The sequence below is a fragment of the Sitophilus oryzae genome, unplaced genomic scaffold, assembly GCF_002938485.1.
Source record: "Sitophilus oryzae breed Bouriz unplaced genomic scaffold, Soryzae_2.0 scaffold_1373_pilon_pilon, whole genome shotgun sequence".
Lineage (NCBI taxonomy): Eukaryota > Metazoa > Arthropoda > Insecta > Coleoptera > Curculionidae > Sitophilus > Sitophilus oryzae.
The window spans coordinates 638,188-661,878 of NW_022146030.1; the positions used below are offsets into that span (position 1 = coordinate 638,188).

Here is a 23,691-nt window from a genome sequence, read left to right on the forward strand (position 1 = left end):
GTAACACCAAATCTCCAACCTTTTTGTGGATTATGGATAATTATTGTCTTCAATTTGTTATATGTTTGTACTTTTTTACATTTGCACAATAAACATTATTTATTATTTCTATTATTATTATAATATTTGAGACTAAAAAGTCAAACAATTTAGCTACAAATTGCTTAAAAAATCATCAAAATCTACCAACTAGAATAAAATATATTAAACTTTAAAGACATCAAAATAGTTTAATGTGTCCGTTTTTCGTGCCGGTGAGTGTATATATGTATACAGGTTGTTAATTTGTTTATTACTCGCGGCAAGAGCTTTATGGTTGAAACATGGCAACCTCGCCCCGCTCGTCGATAGACGACGCGACGGGACGAGTCGGCAGAAAACCCTATAAGCGCATGCGTTCTCACACAAATAGATAATTTGTGTATTCGACAGCCGTCTTTGATGCTGTTTTTTGTTTTATTCATATGGTATTATTTGAATAAAACTTTCTAGAAGATTGATTTAATATAAAAAGCATAATTTTTTTGGCATATAAAGTGATTCTAATGAAACTTGATTTAAGATTTTATTACTAGGAATATTGCTGGAGATGACTAGCTCGAGGTTAGGTTTATTTTTTTATCATTATTCTTATTGAAAATATTGTAATATAACAATATTCCCAATAAGAATAATGATTAGAACATAAAAAGTAATTCTCCAGTTAGTGTTCCATTTTATGGTATCTATAAACTATATGGCTGTAATTCCATTTCTTTCCACTATTAGTAATTTTATTAGCAAATCTATAAAAGTAAGATAAATGGAAGATCTATAAAATTCATTCAATGTTTACATGTATAATGTTATTACAATTGCTTACAAATTTAATTAGATTAAATACAGAATAATATATATTTTTGAAAAAATTTCTTGTTTTTTACAAATAATATAATAAAAATTACAATGGCTTGTTCTGTTGTTCTGAGAATGTAACTACGTTAGCAACGAAGATGTTAGAAATAAAATTGAAATTGTTTACTAGTCTATATAGCAAATTAGGAAATAAATTACTCTTTGCAAGAATTCCTTAGGTAGGTTGCGATAGCAAACGCAGATATCTAAAATTATTTTGCATGTATATTACACTTGTATTGAAACATGAATCATTTTTTCATAAATAATCTACAGGAATTAAAACAAATGATTTGCTGCTGTGGGTTTCAAATGATCTCCCAACAAGTAAGATGCTGCGCTGCTTGAGCCTAAAAGTGACGTAAATGGAGATGATAGCGCAGCTGCAGCAGCTGCGTGGTGAGACTGGAGATGACTAGGCTGAGAGGACAAAACTTTGTTGGCTTGTTGCACTAGAAGAGCGGTGTTGCATGATTGGGGGCTCATCGATGACCATTTGTTGTTATTCGATATGGAGTCGTCTGAGAGTTTTCCTAAAAAAAGAAAAAGTTTTAAATGGAATCTAGATTGTTTATAATTGTTTATTATTATTATTATTAAACCAGAACAACTTCTTCAAAAAGAAGAGAACTAACTCAAATCAGGTCTTGTAATGCCCATAGCAATGTTAATGTATACAGTAGTAATATTATAGGCTACTACCAATAAAAATATTAAATCATAATATACATATATTTGATATCAATTAAACTTTTAGTTACGCAATCGAGTGCGCGATTTTTAAATTCATTGTTGCCAACCATGGACATATTCGGCGCCGGGTTAACTAACTGGAATTTAAACCTCCCGCTGGTGATTCAGGTGGTAGCTCTGCTGTAATAAATGTCAAGTTGCCACATTTATTTATTTATTTCCTGACATTGTTATTAGTTTTGACACTTTAGTACATTACGAGTATTTTAAGTAAAAGTAGTAAGATTTTAAGTAAGATTTTTTGAATTGTCAAGTATTTCAAAAAAATAAAAATATTTTATTACAGATGTTTAAAACTTGTATAGTAGATCTGTTTCTCTAATATACAGGGTGGTCCGAACTGTATTCCGGAAACTTCGACAGCATATTTTGCGGATAAAAATAAGTAAAAAAGTTAATTCGTATAAATGTATGTCCTAAAATGCTTATTTTCATTCAACTCAGTTAACAGCGAGAACCAAAAAGTTAAGAGGCAACAAAGCAATGCGATTTTTGAATGTCCGGAGTGCGGTAGACAAATAACATCACGTATTGGGCTTTTCAGTCACAGAAAGGCTCATGAAAGAAAACGCCTTGCGTGACCATCTTCTGATGCGTGTCAAATACTCGTCAGCGAGTAATGGCAGTATGTATATGTATATGTATAGTTTCATTAGGTGTAGAAGTTTCATTTTTATTTCAATTTTTACCAAATAATATCTGAAGTAACGTCAATATATGGAGGAAAATTGGTGTCTGGGAGTTTTTTGACACGAGAAATTTGATTTTGATGTCAAAACTCCTAATTGTAGAGAGCGCCACCTACATGGGTTTTAACTCTTTTGAAGAGTATTAACTTTTCGTGCGTACCTGTATAAAACTACTGTGTGAAAAAATATAAAAAACTTACTCTTGGTAAAAATCTCTGGGAGCAAGCGTTCCCTAGATATTTAGAATAGAACCATAGATAAAAGAAAATAATCTACTATTAAGAAATAGAACTAGTAAATACATGTCATTATTGACAAAAAATAAACACATTGAGTAGATAGTTATTTGACTGAAATAATAAATTTGGGAAATTTTTTTTTTTTTAATTAGTCATAACTTTTTCTGCGAAGAAATGATGATAAAACAGTTTCTGTTAAACTTTAGTTATTATAAATATATATTTTTTTACTCTGTAGTTTTATACAGGTACGGATGAAAAGTTATTACTCCTCAAACCAGTTAAAAATATGTAGGTGGCGCCCTCTATAAGTAGGAATGATATTGACACCAAAATCAAATTTCTCATGTTGAAAAACTCCCAGATACCAATTTTCATCCAAATATTTACATTACTTACATATTTACAATTATTTGGAAAAAAATCGAAATAAAAATGAAACTTCTACGCCCTGTATCTCCGAAACCAAGCATTTTAGGACATACATTTATACGAACTTTTTTACCTATTTTAATCTGCAGAATATGTTGCCAAAGTTTCCGGAATACAGTTTGGACTACCCTGTATATTTTGATAAATATGATTCCTTTGTTTATACCCTAAAAGGGTATGGTCCAAAACTATTTACACAGCAAATTATGTGAACACCAACCATTTATTCAGTATCTTTCTTAATTTCTCTGTCGATAGAAATTTTTTTGAATGAAGTAAAATTAGCTCATCGTTTACATGTTGGTGGAATTCATCGTTTATAGTAAAATTCAGGATTTATGTTGAGACTGAATAGTTTACTCTTTAAATCATCATTAAATTTCTTTCTAGTGATGTACCAGCATCAACTGCGCTTCTGAATCTTATTTTCAAATGTCAGTATCACATTAAGATAAATGTTGGCCCGATATCTCTCCAAAGTTGTCTTCATATATAACTTATTTTGTATTGTTTACCATGCTTTGACGCACGAGCTAGCGAGAAAAAACGTGGTAAGAATCGGGCAAACACCAAAAAACATTTGATTTAAAGCTAAGAAAAGCATTATAACTTGATAATGTGCCTGTGTATCACTATCCTCTGGTTGTGTGCTAGGAAGTAAATTTTTATGCATATTTTCATCGATAGGTTTTTAGCTTCCGAATCACGGTCTAGGTAAAGCATTTAGCTTATTTGCTAGCCCAGAATTATAATTATTAGAGTTAAGCAACTCGCATTTTTATTGGAGGACATCGTCATATTTATTTCAAATCAATAACACACACAACAAGAAAGGTGGTATATGCTTTTTACCATACCATCATATTATATAGTATTTTTCGACGCTGATCACGAATCCGCTATCAGAATTACGCCATCACGTCTCATTTTTTTCTAACCTCAAAATTTTTATGAAAATCCGGGAAAATTCAGGAAAATGTGGTAGGAAAAAATAAAAATAAATTCTTACTTAAAACTCCAAAGTTGTCTCCATATATTACTTACTTTGTATTGGTAACATAAATTGCGTGTTTTTACAAACAAAATACATTTTTTAATTTAATTTTTTGATCTATAAACACCATATTATTATATTAAGGTAATGGATTTAGTTCTAAAATATTGTGTCCTTATTATTTACTAATACTATTAAAAAAATAAAATGAAATACCATACATTCAGAAATGTGTACTTATACATTTAAATTCGTTTTCAAATTATTTATTTGAAAATAAAAAAAACATTCATTAACGTTAAGTTCTTAAAAATCAAGGTTATAAATAAATCGCTGGTAACAAGCATCGAGACCGCAATACGTGGCAATACATCATAACATTTTCTGACCGAAAATCGAAAGGGACAATATTATTTTTATATTGGCGTGATATAAAGTGTGCGCGAGCATCTGGCAGACTTCAAAAGGTTCCATGTGTGTTATTCATTTTTGTTAGGATAGCCGTCCTTAGGGATTGCTCAGGATTGGATCTAGGGCAGTTTGCTGCTAGAAAATTTATAGAATTTTGATCCTTGAGATTTGAAAAAAATGCTTGTTTAAAAGTGATAGACAATGTTTTATTTAAAATAAATCTGTTATGTCGAGTGGTAATGTCTTTATGATTTAATCAACTATGACGTTTCGGAGAATCTTTGTTATCAAATAGACAAGATATCAAGTAGATTTTTATTTGAGCTTCTCGGTACAACAGTTTTACCAAAGAATGCAATAAGATACCTTGGAGTTTGGCTTAATTCAAAGCTCACATTTCGGCGAGCATATAAATCAAGTTATACGAAAGGCGGAAAGAACTTTGACCGCACTGGGTAGGCTGATATCTAATGCCGCAACCGCACATGCGGCATTTTGCGATCTCCGATCGGGGCTTCGCCTATTTCTTATGTGTTTGGATGGGAAAGTCAGAGTTCGGCGACTCGATCGGCGACGAGAACGAGCGCTCGTCTCTATGTTGTGTTGTAGGAGGGCCACTTGCTTCCAAACGTAGAATCCTAGCCTGTGTAGCACACTCTCAACTGTTATATGTCGCACCAGTATGGCACCTCGCAATATCAGAGGAATATATAAGGCAAAAACGTAAAGCTATACACCGTAAATTGAACCTCAAGATCTGCAGTGCATATAGAACCGTCTCCGCTGAAGCATTAAATGTAATATCCGGGGTGCCGCCTATTCACCTACTTGTGGAGGAGAGAAGGAAGAGATTCTAAGAGACATCAACAACTGGAGGCAAGAAGCATACTGATGAATGAATGGCAAAAGGAGTGGGATCTAGATAGATATGGTAGATAGACACATGATCTCATACCAGACATTAATACCTGGTTAAACAGAAGTTTTGAGAGACGGACTATTTCCTAACTCAGGTATTGACAGGGCGCGGATGCTTTAACATATACATATACATATACTATAGGTTTTAACAACTATTTGTATAAAAGGAAGAAATCCACTTCAAATTTGTGTGTGTATTGCAAGGAAGTTGACAGTGTCGAACGCACACTAGTCCTCTGCAATGAATGGAAGCAGTTTAGAGAGTCATTCCAACGGGACAGTGGTGGACAAGCCTTTAATGCTAAAAATACGATGCAAGGGCTGCTAAGCGGTGAAACATCATGGAAAATTACATATAGATGCATTCGAGAAATAATACAAACCATAGGAAATAGAATGCGGGGCATAACCGCTGAAGTAATGCGCAAGCGGTTTCCAGCTGGATAGAGCGTTGGAATGCGAGGATTTTTTAGTCGATAAAAATAATCAAGTATATTGTATTTATTCTACCATTGAAAAGTCATTCACCTGAGATACACACAAGGACTCCTGGGCTGGAACTCTGTAACTAAATAGCGATCGGTAGCGATAAACAATACTGACCTTGGTCGTACAAACTAAACGGCAAGCGACAGTGTTCTTCATCGCTACCGATCGCTATTTAGTTACAGAGTTCCACCCCTGCATTCATTATCTTTAAAACAGCTTTAAAAGTCGTTGATACTTTAATGTTAAGTTGGCTGACAACATTATCATTTTTGTGAATTTTCATTTTTCTGATGCGGTCCCCTGTGGACAACTCTATCTTTTAACTGAATTTAGTGCTGATAAGCTTATGAAGTTATATGCGGTTTACTTAATTACTCACCCAACCGCCTAGGTAAAAGCAAATAAATAAGAATTCATGATGATATTTTTATGTTGTGCGATCAAATATTAATCTAGCATGAAAACTAGGATAAATTTCACGTACTAAAAATAGTAGATAAGTTTTTTCCTTGTAGAGGCTGAACCCACTATCCAGAACTCACGAGTCGTCACTGATAATAACTAACATGGTATATGTATGTCTTAACTTTCTTTTGCAGAAAGCCTTTTGGTTTCGACTTTAGTAAAACAAAATTTATATTAACATTAAATGCAGTATGAAATAGCGTTCGCAGGTTTCTTTTGTTAGTAATTAAGCAGCTTATCCTGATAGTCTGGGTACAATTCACAACATAATTATTTTTTTAGTGTATAAATTTTATATTATTGTTTAGTGTGTTTAATGTCTTGTCCATATAGAGAGAATATTATGTGTAGTTTTGTGAATTGTACCCAGACCATCAGCATAAGCTACTTAATTACTGACAAGAGAAACTTTTAGCTGAACATAATAAAATTTATATAACCTCGTTCGATAACAAAATACTTTCTGGTTTTCTATTAAAATAAAATTTTATTCGCAAAGCAAGCTTGAACGTTAAATGGTTATCGATTGTTATTTATTTAATTTCTATTTATTATTATTATTTGTATTTATATTAGGATAGAACGTTCAATCACCGCGACCTTACAGATATATTGTGTGTTCCCCTTTCTTGAGCTATAACCGGTTATAGCTCATCATACAGTCTCAGGGCTTTGACAAAAGCCAGTATCTGAGACGGTTCCACTGAGACCAGCTCTCCATTTATATGGCACTAACGGTTGTCCTCTCGGCGCACTCATTGATAAGGTATTCTGGTATTTTCCCATTTCCCCACAGAATCTGCCTTCGCCAATGTTTCTCAGCTTCTAATAATACTGAGGTGTTCATTGAGGAGATAGTGTCCTGTTAGAAACCCCGTGATTAAATCAAACCCCAATACAAATATTGTTTATACTTAAATCAAGGAAAATCTTTGATTTTTGTCAGTCGTAGGTTCTGAAGAACTTTTTCGATCTTAAAACGTTGAAGGATTCCCATTCCAGGTTACGAATGGAGTCCTCTAGGTTTTTCAGTTCCGCTTTAAGCTGGTTTCGGCTTCGGAAGCAGAACGGCTCTAGTCCAGTTAGTGGAGTGTTCGCTCCTTTTCTAGCTAGATCTATTGCTTTTTCATTGCCTTCTATACCTTGGTGAGCGGGCACCCAGAGTAGGAGGACTTTATTTTCTTTGTATAATGAACAAATTATGCAAAACCTAACCAGCTTCTCTAGACATTCTTTGACCAACTTCGAATTGATGGATACTGAGTTGACCGCTTTTAGTGCTGCTTGACTAGATTTCTGCCAGAAGGATGTTAAGGTAGATGCCCATTGGATCAGAGTATTTAGTTTTCGGCCCAAATACTCCTATCCCGGTCCCTGCTTTGGTTTTAGATACATCAGTATACCACATTATGGTATGGTCTTTTACATGCTGAGCAAACGTTTCTCTCTTCCAATCCTTTTTATTGCTCAATACTAGAGTGAGGTGTTTCTCAAAGTTGTAAATTCTTGGTATGTCATCCACTGGGAGTTGGCCCCTGACCTGAAAATTTTCCCAGTACCGAATCCGTCAATCATTATCAAGCTAAATATAAAAGTATTAAAAGAAAATGGTAAATTAATTTACGATTCTTCTTCGATTATAAATTATAATTTAAATTAATTTTACGTTTTTTAATTATAATTTAAAAAAATGTAATATTTTAAAGCGGATTATAAATATTTAAACGCATAACAACTATAGAAAGATATACAGGGTATGACAGAAATAAGTACAAATATTTTAAGGGGTGGTAGATCTCGATAAAAGAAACATATTTTTTCTTTATCGTTTTTCAGATAAGTCCAAAATAACGGAGTTAGGTTAGGTTATTTTACTTTGAAAATTTCCAAAAAAAAAACGATTTCTTGCTAAAATTTTGAGAACTCGATCTTTTCTAGATTTTCTTTCTTATAAATTTAATCTAATACCTATGTTGCCATATTATCAAGAAATTATGTTTTTTAACTAAAAAATAAAAAAGATTCCAAGAAAATTTCAAAAAATTTCGAATTTTCAAGTTTTTTTTTCGCGAAAGAAACCTCATAGGCGTGTTTCTGGGGTTGATCTATACTACCAGTTAAAATACTTGCACTTATTTCTGGGACATCCTGTATAACAAACTTCATCACAATAAACCAAAACACTTTTCCTTTTTAACATATGACATTCACTAACCATATTATTAATATGGTTAGTGATCAGGATTAAATCATATTTGCAGATAAGTGTTCTATTTTAGTCTAGTTTTTTAGTGTCTTTTTTTGTAAAACCTAACTCTTAAAAAAAACTTAAACAAATTTACTCTTCCAATCCTAACTGTATTATTATAAAAAATAATAATTACACCGCTATAGTGACCTATAATAGACGAAAATGTTTTTAAATTATTAGCTAGTCACTAGAGTTGAGAGCAAATCTAAATAAAGTTTATGACTTTTGAAAACAGATTTAGTTTAAAATTAAGTTATTAATTTTCATCACCACTATTTTGGAGGATTACAAGCTTTTCTATTTGTTCAAAATCACCTTCAGAATCTGTCTACCATGTTACATGAGTCGCCATATATTTATTACGTATAATTAATAACACTATAAACATGATTTATTTGCAAAATTTATTTTTAACGAGGCGTGCCGTGAAAATTTGATTAAATCTTTTTCGCCAGAAATCCGTTAAATTATAAACTTCCAACAAAGAAACAAACCGATCTATTTTAAGAACGATCTAAAGCGTAACTAAAACACAAAAATATCGTTTCTAGACCGTAAAAAAATAAACCGTTTTGGATCTTTATACATATTTCTTTCTAATAAAATGTAACAAAACATTTCTAACTGGAAGTAATTTAAAAGAATGGGCCGCTTGTAAGTGTCAGGTAAATTTAACTCTTTATGAGAACACATTTTTAACTAAAATATATGAATACAAATCAGTTTATACAAATTTCATCTGAAAAGTATTTAAATTAATGATTGAAGTTGACCTGGCTAGAAATCGTTCTTCTATTGACGCTACGTCACAGACTCATAGTAGAGATGGGCAGAAAATCACTACTTGTGATTTTTTCACAGTGAAATAAAAGTAGCATTTCGCGGTTTGGGCTTTCACTTCTGTTCATATGAAAGCACGAGAGAGAGTGCAAAAAAAATCATACAGTATACTATCCCTTCAACGCTTCAAGTGTAAAATTGCATATAACTCAATAACATGGGCTCTAGCGTAGTATGCACTATGCACAGAATGGTCTCATCCATATAGAATACTGCAAATTGGAATACAACGTCTTTGATTTTTAACTGTTACTTTTACCTGATTTAATAACTTTATTTGTTTAATTTTAAAACTACCAACTATTATACAAAACTAAGAGAATTCGAAACTTATTCGATATTCGAAAAAAAGAAAACTAAATTGTTTAAAAAAACAGCCTACGCCACTGCATTTTACGAAATAAGTTTTACTCATTTACAATAACGGATATACGGGGGTGTCCTTAATTGCAAAATCTTCAAAAATTCCCTGTAGCTCGAAATCGAAGGGTATATGAACATTTTATTTACAGAATCTTCCGTTTGACAAAAAAGTACGACAAGTTTGTGCAAACCGCATCCTTCTATCTTTAGTAATATCGGAGATGTAGAATGTTTAGCAGGGAGTTAATCACCGCGACCTTACAGATCTATTTTATGTTCCCCTTTCTTGAATTATAGCAGGTTATAACTCATCGTACAGTCTCAATGCTTTGACAAAAGCCAGTATCTGAGACGGCTCCAGAGAGACCAGCTCTCCATCTTCGATATCAGCCATACCAAAGGTTATGGCATGAACAGTTGTCGTCTCGGCACACTCAGTGTTATGGTGTTCTCGTCTTTCCCCATTTTCTTCACAAAATCTGCATTCGCCACGAAACCCCGTGATCCCAATCCGAAGATTGTTCTTATTTAAATCAAGGAAAATCTTTGATTTTTCTCGGTTGTAATTTCTAAGGAGTAATATCGGAGATAGGTTGTAGATTTCAACCAAAATGGGACGAGATACGATTATATATACCATATTTTCGATTATAAATTATAATTGTCCACCATTATTTTTTTAATAAAATGAACAGATAGGCAAAACTTTTGCTTTAACTAATGTGATCTTATTTCGCCATGGTATGAGAAAGAATAGAGTAATTATTGATATAGAAAACTACGAGTGAAATCGCAACCGAAGGTTAAAAGTGAGCGTGAATAAAAAATCACGTTCACATGCATATCTGTGAATATAATGAATATGTTAAAAAATCATTAACAACGACACACGGAAAAACCAGAAACGTCTCCCATTTAAATAAGTCTAAAATATTAGAAAAACAAAAAATCTTTAAATAAAACAAGGTTTTCAGACGGCATGAGACTCCAAAAAGCACTAAAACATAACTATAATTGGTTCTGTTCTGTTCTGCTCTATTCATCAGGTAGTGTAAAATTATTTAGGACCCATTGTACCCCTTATGCCCCTCAAGACTCACGTCATCTTAGCCACCAACAATTAAATTTTATAAAAAAAGCTAAAATGTGACTAATGGGTAACTTGACCACAGCCATGCCAGGGCTCGAAATCTGGAACTTCGACATAAAAACATTACGCTTTTAAAGCGGTAAGCGAAAGTCTTCGATTAGTGGAACGCCAAGCAGTCGATTTTGGTATTCTCGTTGCCGTGCGAATCGTTTTCTGGATATGTGTTGAGCCAACAACTCCTATGTTGAGCACATATTGGCAGCATCGCAATTTCTCAGGTATCTAATAATTTGCTAATAGTCAAATGTGGATAAAACGTCAATATTACGGAAATTTCATAACCTATTACTGAATTATGCCAACCTATTTTTTTATAAATATGTCATTATTCTTATTATACGAGGGAAGTACTGAAGACGCTTCTTAGCATTTTTGATGTTTTGAGCAATATTTATAGCTACCAAGTCGTAAATTATCAATTAGTTACTGAGGAATTTATATAAGAAGAAGTAGTTTTTACTAAAGAGCAATAAAACGCACAAAATCACATTTTTTTCGACAGTTCGACAAGCAAAACGATCTTTTAGGTAGCCGTTTTCGAATGGCTTAGCACAATGGGTAAAGACGCTCAGCGCATCAAATTAGAATAACCAAATCGGTAGTTAATTGCGCGCTAAGCAAAAATTAACGTCACATACGCTGAGCGTCTAAAAGTGCTTAGTGTCTTTAAGTTACAGAATTGGGTCCAGACCGATAAGAGCGCCCCTTCACAGTAGGTGATGAGCTGTTTTCCCTTGGTTTTCATATCTCTTCTAGAATAGTGTGTTAACTGAGCTTCATTTTATAAAGGTGTGGTTTGGTTTGGAATACCAAAACCAGTTCTAAGACATCGCCAAAAATGTTATAGTTGCTTTCTTATTCTTATATTATTCACAACTGTCTGTTTCATTTTTCATTAACTGGTAAAATAACAACATTACATTTAATCTACACGGGATGATATTTAATGTATTGCTTCATTTACAATTCATACAACAACATATTTAAAACCCTTAAACTAAATCGTCCAATCTATCGATTCTGTCCGCATCAATTATGAACGAGTCAATTCCGTCTCTCAAAAAAGAAATTTATCGAGTCATACCCTGCCGTCCCCAATACACACACGCAAACTGGTGCTCCTCCACCCTCAGGAATCGGCGGCCGGCAGGAACGACGCCCGCGGCAGGCAGGAGCAGAGGCAGCGGCTGCTGTAGTAGCGTGGCACGACGGCAGGAGATCGGCATCAGCCGAAGCACAGCCGCCTCTCCCTGACGTTTAATCTAGAAAATTGCCCGCCGCCTCTCGTTTATTTCCATTACTGTCAACTCTTCGGCTGCCGTCGGCCGTGGAGAGTCCCGGCCCGCATGGCATGTTGTCATGGAAAAAGGATGTTCGCTTTATTTGAATATACTAACTACTATTACTTTATTATTTAACGTTAGGTGGAGATAGCGACTCTTAACAATTTAAAATATTGCATATTATAACTGTAACTGATTGAAAATATTGCAATAATTATGGAGGCATGATAAACGTATTTCACAATTCACGTTAACCAGGTTATATCACGTTACGGTAGTTATGGTCATCAAGAACAAAGTCTATGGGTCTAGGAGTTGGGTCCTCAAAGAACGTTGATGGTGGTATGGGTTGGCCAGCGTAGAACGAAGGACTTGCTCATTAACATAGATACGATATTAGACCGCAAAAGGCCGTGAAATACATGGATGTATGGCTGGATTCCGGAATGAGGATGACAACACACATAGCTGAGACGCGGAAGAGAGAGTGTCAGTTATCACTAGACAACTAAGGAGGATTACATCTAATATTGGTGGGCCTCGAGCTTCGAAAAGAAAGGTCCTGGCCATGGTCGTGCATTTCACCACATTGTACACGTCCCCAATTTGGGAGAGAACCATTAAAATAAACATTATGAAGCAATGCTGGAAAGAATGAATAGACGCATGGCCCTGCGTATCACCTCCGTATATCGCACTAGTCCAACCCAAGCGGTACTATTGCTCGCCAAAATCCCACCGATTGCCCTTCTGGTAGAAGAAAGTTGATTTATAAAAATGGGAAAGACTTCCGTCCGAGAGCCAGAAGAATTATCATGGAAAATGGCAAACAAGATGAGTAGAATACAATGCATGGACTAAGATTTTCATAAATAACGTTAAAGAATAGACAAACAATAATCAGGTCCAGGTAGCCTATTTTGTGATTTAAGCGTTGACTGGGCACGGGGTATTTGGTAAATACCTGTCGAGGATTGGCAAGGAGGCTTCTCTCATTTGTTGGTATTGTGATGCTCTCTACGCACATGTACTCTACATGCTCTTTGACTGTGGAGAATTCACATACATACGTTTACACGCTGAACTTGTATGTCAGGAATCCATAACTAGTGAGAACGTTGGAGACCTTGTGATGGAGTCGGAGAAATCTAAGGCTGTCTGGAAAATGTTGAGAGACATAATGAAAAGGAAACAGTTGGACGAAAGAGGCCGGACAATGGCCTCTCCTGAAGAAATGCCCCCAGGGCGGTACCGAGATGGGTCAACTTAGAGTACAGATGGGTTTTTAGAGGGTAGGATTCGGGTTAGACGTGAGCCCCACGCCCCGGCCCTAAATGGCTTTTCTTATCTTTAAAAAAAAGGTAATATCACGTTAAGGTTATATCAAATAAGCCCTAAAAATATAAAGTAAACAACTAACTAACTGTAAACTAAAGAGAATAAAAAGTAGGAATGAAAAATTATTAAAATAGGTCTGAAATTTTTGTCTGTTTTAGTACAATATGATCGAAAAAAAGGCGTTAGCAATGGCTACAAAATAAAGATCGCATGTAAATTACACGAAAAATTTATGCATTTCCAAGCGAACGGATGCTTTTTTGTATTTTGCATAACAACATTTTCTCTTAATTGTTATGGCTCTATATCATTGTTAACGTCAACATCATTCTCTCCACCCAATGATCCGCTATTCTTGAAACAATTTAGCATTAACTAAGTAAACTTCATTATCGACTCAGGTTCAGACATATTTCCTTCTACTTTCTCATCAGTTTTATATTTCCCCTTTGACCGGTACCAAATTATTCGTAAAAAATGCTTTTTCGCAATATGCTAATGAGCCACCCTCGTTCCATTTGAATAAATTGAGTTATGATTAAAAATACGATTTGGGCATCTTTTAACAGACCAAGACAAGACACGAAAAACATTACACGATCAAATCTGTTTTTCCATGCTGGTTGATTAAACATTAGTGTTTTTAATATGGTTTAATTAAAAACACATTTTTAACAAGTGATTTTAATCAAGAACATCAAAAATTGGTATATGATAGTCATTCTATTCAGAATGTCTGTATTTTCTGTCGAATAAAATAAAAAAATACCGAGGGTGCCATTTAAAAATCAAAAGTTAGAGTCAGTTCCGGTGAAACAGGAAATATATAATAAATAATAATATAAATAGTTCATAGTTATTTAGATAAGAGATTGATAGTATAAATATTGAGACTAACCGTTATGTATTGGTTTAATGTCGATTCCATTCGACGAATGATGGCTGGATAAACTGCTGGTGTTGGAATTTGGCGTCGTGCTTACGCTAGAATGAGGCGATCCAGGTTTTACGTCTTTCTGAAGTACCTGCCCGCTCTTCGTCGTCGTGCCTGCAGTTTCCGCTTTTATCGATGGAGGGTTCGGACTTTCGGCGCTGTTGCCGCTCTGGTTCTGGTTGGAGGCTTTTTGCTGGGCTAAACGTTCCTGCTTCCGGAATTTGGCTCTTCTGTTTTGAAACCAGACCTGAAATTTTGATACTTTAAAAAATGTTCCATTGTTATAAAATAACTTTTCGAGAAGAATAAAATAATCAATTTTAATTTAGCTCGAAAGCTATAGGGCGTTTTAATAAATATGTACTATCTCTCGTGGGGATATTTCTGATGTAAAACGAATATTTATTTTTTATATCAACTTATATAAAAGATATATCAACAAGATATATCAACTTATACAAAGTGTCGACATATCCATCAGGGACGTGCATATGTGTTATCACTGGAATATTTTTCTAACAAAAAGCATGTACGCCACTGACTCTTTTCCACTTTATAGCAAAATTGTGAAGGCCGTTTAATGCCGATTAAAAGTTGTATCTCGAAATTTTGTCGATTTCGATCCCCTTGGTGAGATAAGCAAAAAAATTTTAATCACAATTAATAATAAAATAAAAATAATAAATTATTTATTTATTCTAATTTATTATTAAATTTTATAAAAATTTATAACACTGATGTTTAGTGCTACCTACGGCAAATTCCAATAAAAAATAATGGTATTTACGATTATTAAAAAAAGAATACCATGTTACTTTATTTCCGCACCCATGTTTATAGGAACTTTTTTGCTTATTTTTTGATAAGGAATCAATGAGTTACTTATTTAACACATTGGCCCACTTAATAATATTAAAAATGTTTGAAGGCTGCTGTTAGACCTGGATTAAGTCAAATTAATAAAATTGCGTTTATCTTATCAAGGATATCGAAATCGACAAGATATTTACATTAAACGGCCAATACAATTTTGCTAACAAAAGAAAAAGCCAGTGGCGCTCCATGTTTGTTTTCTTAGAAAAATATTCCATTGATAACCCATATGCAGGTCGCTAGTGGATATGTCGACACTTTTTTAGCATTAAAATATGTCGCACCTATAGTAACTAACTTTTACCCTCAAAATTTAATTCAAATTGCTAAAAACACTTGGAAGAAAATTAAAACAAATCGAAAAAAAAAATAATACTAACAAAGCAGAATCGGACCTATGTTGATGTAAACAATAAATTTAAATTTTACGTGAGAAATCTCCCCACGAGTTTTAACGCATGTTTTTGAAACACCGAAAATCTAATTTTATTTTGTCATTTTCTTATTTAACATGAAAAACAGTAAAAAGTTAACACTCAAATATCAAAAAATACTAAAAATCTCACTAAAATATCTGTTTCATCCACGGTTTCATCTTATAAATTTATATTTGTTTTTATATCCTTATATGATATTTATTTAGAAATTGAAAGAACAAACCTTAAGATGTATTATGAATGTATTAGAAAAATGGCGATAGACACGCAATTGAACAAAAGGTTTTAAGCCGATAGACTGAATCGGATTATAAGTTGCCAATATACTAAAGGTTCGCAAAGATTAGTTTTGGGTCGAGATTTCCGTACATAAAGGCGCATTCTCACGACTTGTGTACTTGACAAACATTTGTTATTGGAATATACTTGCCATGTCGTGAGAACGGTTTCCTTGGTCACTCGTCGTGTCCCCACTCTCTGTCGGTAAACATAGCCTGAGTCAAACGATTAATCGTACAATTGCCAAGTGTACTTCGCCAGCCTTGTTTACACTTGCCGAGGCGCAAAAAAACGAATGCGCAAATAATTATACTGTTATAGGTGCATACGTATGTGACATATGTCCGATTTATTTCCGGATCGTAGTGTTTTTCGAGTTAACTGCGGATAATTTAAAACGTTAAAACAATAATAGATTATGTAATATCAAATTTACATTAATAACTTTAATATTGGCGGCATCTAAATAGTTCCCACATCAATAAATGGAGTGGACAAATGAAGACTACACGGGAAAAACCAGATATGTCACATTTTCATAGAAATTAAGATAGCGACGTTGAGCGATACAACTTTATGGATAAATGTTAACGTCATTCGAGAAAAAAGAAAGCAATAATACGCTTAGTCCCAGCGATATTACAGCTTGGTTATTTTGCCGTACAAAGGAAAAACCAGAGTAGTCCACGCGTAAATGACAAAAACCAGAGATGTACTGACGCATGGGCGACAAGCATGCATCTTGCAATTAGTATTATATGTTATAAATGTATGTATTTTAATAAAAACATACTTAAATGGATATCCCTTTAATTGGACATCCCTGGTTTTCCCCTGTTTTGTTTTGCATTTTGACATTTTTATTTCGATATTTCAGAATATGGCGATAATTCACAATATTAATTGTTCAGAATTGGTAGTAATATATATTTTTCTAATTATTCAACCGAAAATAACATATTTCTTTAAAAACACTAAATTGCATTTTTCTCGGCTCCATTTAAAATGGACAAAACCGGGTTTTCCCGTGTAGTCTTCAAATGATGTTATTTTGGAATTTATGGTTTTATACGAAAATGAGCCCTTCATATGGATGGCCAAACATAAAGAATATAGAAATCGTATTGTAGTGTACAGTAAAAGAAATCGTATTGTAGTGTACAGTAAAAGAAAGAAAAAAAAAAGAATCACTAGCAACGACAATTTCGGGACGACCATCGATGCTACTATAGTGTTTACTTACCAAGGATTTAAACTATGTTTGTGCTGGCGTACTTGTTGAAATGGACACGTCGTGTGAGTGCCTCACTTGCCGATGTTGTTTACAAAGTGGGGACTGGTGGGGATACTTGCCAAGTACGCCAATATTGGCGTACTTGCCAAATACACCAGTCGTAAGAATGCGCCTTAAGAAGAGTACAATGCGTTTATAATGTACTGAACAAAGAGAGAAAGTAAAAACGTTGTCAAACGTATGAAATAAACCGAGAAATTATGCACATTACTAAGAGACGTGGAAGGGAATAAACAGATTCGTCGCGGTCGACCGGTCAATCCAATCAGTACTCGGTACTTAAAGTTCTAGGAAAGTGTGTACATCATGAGTTGAACTTCACGATTTAATTATGTCTCGTAATACTCTTTTTGTTTATTTATTAACGAGTCATAATTTTCCATATAGCTTATAAATTTTTAAGTGCAAGTTAGAAACTCTTGCACTTTTGGTAAAAATAAGTGGATTTAAGTTGGTGTTCGACAGTGGTCGCGCTATTAGAACTCTGAATTCAAAAATCGATATCTCGAAAAATTTTAGAAACAATTGATTATAATTTTTTCAAAAACGTTCTTAATATTTCTCGAGATATGTCTGCTATATTTTCTTCAGATAGTTCAGATCTCGGTTCAGATAATATGTGAAAATCTTTTTAAATTTTAAAAAAGTTACATGATTGCTGAAAATTGCTACACACTAAAAGGGAATGGATGGCTTTTTTAATTTTTGAATGGAAAAAAACAAGACTATCGATTTTTTCTTATTTAAACATCTTAAAAGATCCGAACTTCAAAATAAAAACAAGTTTCAATATCTAAAGTGATTTTTGAGTTATCGCATGTTATGTGTTAAAAAGTTGAGTTTTTAAATTATGGCGATTACTGACGTTCTCTCGTTATAAAACGGACACCCTAACCATATCCTTATAATTCCATTTCAGATGCTCAGAAACATATCTAATGATTTTATCTAGTAACCTTTTCGAAAAAAAAGTATTTTAAGAACTAGCGGTTTTACTTGATAGGGAAAGGCGTACCGGAGAAATGTGGCGACGCCGCAACAGTACACCGTCGCATTTCTCTCACACCGACTTAATAATAAGATCCCTATGCGACTTACTTCCTCACATGTAAATACCGTCCCAAATACAAGAGTTTCCAGCACGGAATACGTAGTCATTTATAGTTTTTCTGCTATTAGCTAAGATGCTAAGTTTTTATTACCCTGTACAAATAAAAAAGGACCCGAAAAGAATATAACTAAAAATACCAGTTACTTAATCTATAAAAAATAAAAAGATGTGATTAATGTCAGATTTGTTAAATCGTCTTACAGCGCTTTCAGATGGGGGGAGCGTCCACGACGGACCGTCCGCGACTTCGAGCAAGTACCATGACTTTATATGAACAATTTCACATGGGTCGCGTATGCTCCGTCCGGACGAGCTATGTTGAAAAAAAACATCCGCGCGGACGGTCCGCTCCATCTGAAAGCGCTGTTAATGTATACGTTGACTATTAGTAAATATGCTGACTTTAAGAAAAAATATAATTAATTTAAAAAAGAAGATTTTAATCTCTTATATTTATTTATTTTTAACTTCATCTCTAGTTATTTATGCATTATATTATTATTAATAATAATAATAAATTAAGTAGCTAAATAAGCGTAATTTTACAATATAATAAATTTTCCTCAAAATAGAAAAATCAAACTTTTTTTAAGTAAAATTAAAAGAAAGTAAAATTTTACTTTCATAATATGTTAATTTCTATATCAATAAAGCATATTGTGTCAAACATGCATTGAATTATAAGTGAAATTTGTCAAAGATAAATGAATATAATTGGAATTTCTAAATATTTTCGTTTCTGTTCTAAACATGTTATTACATTCATAGATTCGATTTTATTTTACGGTTCTTTCAACACACGAGTCACAACAATTAAAACTACTTTGTGTTTATATGTTACTGGCCATCATCCAATTTTTTAGATTACAGCCAACAAACCAAAAAAAACTGTCGTTTCAGGTAATACACATTATAAACTAGTTATTTTCCTGGCTTCTACAATTTTGTGGAGACAGAAAAAAATACTTGTTTTTTTGTTTCTTCTTTTTATTAACGACATTGCTAACATAAACATCGGTGGTGAAAAATGTTTTTTAGCGGACGACACTAGCTTCACGTCACGGCACTTCATAGGATTATATCAAATGACTTAATCACCATTAAATCTTGGTGCGATTCGAACCTTCTGAGTCTCAACATTTCTAAAACTAAAGCTGTGTCGTATAAAAACTCGCTGCAGCCTTTTGTACTTAACAACACCACCATTGATGTCGTAAACTCTGTAAAATTCTTAGGGCTTGTTGTAGACAATTCTCTGAAATGGGACATGCATATCGACACTTTTTCGAAAAAAGTATGCTCTGCCTGTTTTGCATTAAGATCTGTTTCTAAGGAGCTTAACTTGTCAGTGGCTAGAACTGTTTATTATGCACTTTTTGAGTCGCACCTCAGATATGCCCTTCTATTCTGGGGTACGTGTTGTGCCACTCAATTTGGCCGCATTTTCAAGCTCCAGAAGAGAGCTGTTCGATATTCACTGCAACTAAACAGCAGAACTCATTGCCAGGACTTTTAGGTACATTCAGGCTGAGAGCGTCGAGCGTCGTGTCGCGTTTGCGTCGTGTCCGCCCCATTGAACTCGAACCCCGACGCTCAGCGGACGCTAGCGCAACGCCAAACGCGACGCTGCACGCTGTTTGCCTGAACAACTCTATGGCCTGAACGGTCTAATTTAAGTTAAGTGATTTGATTCCGCTCTCACCGCTGATTTGATTCCGCTCTCAGAATGTACGTAAGCATGTATCAGCTTCTCAAGAAAGGCCATCTCACACTTATCCACTCAGGAACGCGGAGCAAGATCTTTAAGATCTTTATCTACCTACCCCACGCTCAGAGTTAGTTAAAAGTTCAATATTACCTGCCATTTGAAATCAAATCCATAACATTATTTTCTTCATTTCGCGCAAAGCATTGAAATCTTATTTACTAAGACAAGGCTTTCTACACCGTAAATGACTTATATTTTGATAATCGAATTTGATCTTGTAAACACTGGTCTAAGTTTGCTATTACTATATTTACCAGTGACATCGAAATGGATTTATCTAGAGGTCATTGATATTTAGTATAAACTTACTAAATATTTTTGAATCTTACTTTTATTGTTTTATTCTTTGACATTGTAAACATTTATAAATGTTTACTTTAAACAATAAGACTGACAATGTTATTTGTATAATGTTTTGTATTTTCTTCTCTCTTTTGTTTGTTTGTTTGTTTACTTTGTGTGTTTACTTTACCTTTGTCTACAAATTGTAATTTTTTTTATAATAAAGGCATTTATTTATTTATTATTATTTTTATTATTTAAATAAAAATATTTATGTATCTAAATAGAGCGACCAACGAGCCTCCACCTCAAGGAAGGCAATGGCAAACCACCTTGAGTATATTTGCCTTGTACAGCCTCTCAGATAGTGCCGTTCGGATTCGGCGATAAACTGTAGGTCCCGTGTACTTGTGAAACACTGATGACACACATCACAAGTACATGCGAGAGGTAGCCGACGCTCTATATAGAGTATGGCACTGTAAGAAGAATTTATTTATTTATTTGTTTTGAATACATGAAACAGAAATAAAAAATTAATGAAAATAAACAATATTATATTTTATATACCGGGTGGTACATCCGCGTTGGAAACATAGAAACTGTCCAAATATCGGCTCATCTATTGATTTTACAGCGAAGTTGTAAATAGATTTTTAAAGACCTGGCCATGCTGAAGACGCATGCCAATTTGAATGATTTTGGACAAACCGTTTTTAACTAATTGAAGAAAAAATTAATCTAATTTTAAATTAAAACTGAACAGGTAACAATGTAAAACCAGGCAAATGAAGAAATATACCTTAAGTTGTCAACTAATAATTTTGTTAATGTCAAATTATATTTTCTAAAGACTTTGTGTCTAATTTGAAGTTTTAAATTACAAAAATATATTGAGGCACATTTAACCGTAGGTACTATAACATAGTAGCACAGATAGCACAACAAATTGCATTCAACCGTAGGTTGACAACTTAAGGTATATGTTGATATTACCCGGGTTTTGCATTGTTTACCAGTTGTAATTTAAAAATGAATGCAGTTTTTCACAAATTTGTTAAAAACGGTTTTTCCAAAATTGTTCAGATTGGACAAGTGTATTCATGTGCAGAACTTTAATAACCTTATTTACAACTTCCATGTAAAGTTAAGGTGAGCCAATATTTTCAGAGTTCAAAATATGCATGGGATTTCCTATGTTTCCAACGCCGATGCACCACCCGGTATATATGCCAGTAATAAACTAAAATACAGATAATATATAAATAATTTGATCTTATACAGGGTATAACTGCAAATATTTTAGGGGTAGTATATTTACAAAGTCCAGAAACATGATTATGAGATTTATTTTCGCGAAAAAAAATATTTGAATTTTTTTTGAATTTTTTGATTTTTTTTTTTTAGTTTTTAGTTTAAAAACATAATTTTTTGATATGACAACATAAGTAGTAGATTAAATTTACAAGAAAAAAAAACAGAAAAGATCCAGTGGTTCTCAAAATTTAATTATTTTTTTTGGAAATTTTCTAATAAAGTAAAAGAGCAAATAAGTCCAAAATAACTCGGTTATTTTGGACTTATTTGATAAATGGTAAAGAGAAAATATGTTTCTTCTATCGAAATCTACCTGCCCTGAAAATATTTGCACTTATTTAAGACTCATCCTGTGTATATTCGGAATATGGCTGAAAACTATATCAATATTAAGGTACCATTTTTTTAACGCATTCCTACTATACTGGCATCAAAAAAATATGATTTTAAATTAAGTACCTATATGTCGTAGGTGTATCGAATAATTCGGCATTTTGTAAAAATACTAGGTATATTATAAAATGTCGACATTTAAAAAAAGGAAATTTTACAAAGAGCCTATCTGTTTTCAGTCGTTTTGCAAAATGCCTAATCAAAATTAGGCTTATTAAACAACGATGATATTTGCTATACATTTCTGCAAAAAGAACGCTTGTTTTCAGTCGTTCTTCAAAATGCCTAATGAGGGCTAGTCAAATTGCTCAAAACATTTTTCGCATGCTTTGTATAACTAGCCTTTTTGAAACCAATAATATTAGAAAATAGAGATACATTACACTTTCCTACTAATTCATTAAATGATTATACTGCAAATACGTCGATTTTTTTTATCCGGAAGTTGTAATGGTTCATGCGAAAGGACAACAAAAACTTGTTTTATTGTCAAAAAAAAAGTAGTAGTATCTGTTTCAGTACAATTAGGCAAAAAAGGGAAGAGCGTAAAAAACAAAGCGAGGCCCGATGTTATTTGCACAACAATTTACAATAATTGCACGAGTCCGCTGGCAGCCGATAAATAAAAGCAGAATTGATTAAGCTGATTGCCGCCTGCGGCTCTCTTTTAGGATAAATAAAAGCTGGAATAAAATTGCGATGTCACGCTAGTTTTCCGTATAAACAATATGTTGAAAATAACATTTTCCATTTAGAATTTTCAAGCGAAATTCGTCTATCGTAAAATGATAATTTGGTAAACAAATTAAAACTTAAGAACAAAGTACTTGTATAGATAAAAATAGGATGAAAAGTTATTAATAAAAGTTCTAGGGGTTGAAAAACTACAACACGTTACCAAATTTTATCTCAGTACCTAAATGTACAGGGATTGGTAAAAGATTTCTCTCCATATAAAATACCATTTACTCTAAATTAACTTAATTTTTTTTTAATAACTTTTAAATCCTTTTTTTACCTTTACGCAATTTCATTACTTCCCTTTTTAAATTAACCAATGGAGGCTATAAAATAAAACTCGTACACGATTAATTATTAAACTTTTTTTTTAGAAAACGAATGAAAAATAAAAAAATATTGTTGCAAAAAAAAAAAAAAATTGATAATAAAGGCAGGTTGTCAATTTAAAAAAGAACTATTCGAAAGTTTCTCCAACAACCTCTTCACATCGTTGAACTTTTTTAATAAACGCCCTATACGCGTTTCGTATTTCTTGCAACGGGATATTTTGAATCACTTGTCTAATTCTGGTTTTTAAATTATCAAGATCAGGTTCCAAATGAGTTGCATACACTTACTGGGTAAGGTAACCCCATATGTAAAAGTCCATTGCTGTAAGATCGGGACTTCTTGACGGCCAAGGAATTGGTCCATAGCGCCCAATCCAACGCCCGGGAAATTGTCGATCCAGGCATTCCCGCACAATGACAT

At 33.4% G+C, this 23,691-nt stretch overlaps 1 protein-coding gene across 1 annotated transcript; it reads right to left on the bottom strand.

Moving 5' to 3' along the window:
* Nucleotides 1–918: 918 nt before the first annotated feature.
* Nucleotides 919–23,691, bottom strand: LOC115875341 (homeobox protein OTX2-B-like). The gene is made up of 3 exons (XM_030890765.1): nt 23,559–23,691; nt 14,411–14,707; nt 919–1,427 (listed from the first exon to the last, which is right to left on the bottom strand). Exons 1-3 carry the CDS (start codon nt 23,689–23,691, stop codon nt 1,174–1,176), a joined length of 684 nt encoding a protein of 227 aa, XP_030746625.1. The 3' UTR covers nt 919–1,173.

Bases quoted from the DNA above. Each gene is read 5' to 3' on its own strand.
- LOC115875341 (XM_030890765.1), bottom strand. From the start codon at position 23,691: ATGTCATTGTGCGGGAATGCCTGGATCGACAATTTCCCGGGCGTTGGA. The intron at 14,708-23,558 runs GTAAGTGTATGC...CATTTTTTAAAG, and splicing joins ATATGGGGTTACCTTACCCA to TATCAAAATTTCAGGTCTGG. The intron at 1,428-14,410 runs GTTAGTCTCAAT...TTCTTTTTTTAG, and splicing joins CATTAAACCAATACATAACG to GAAAACTCTCAGACGACTCC.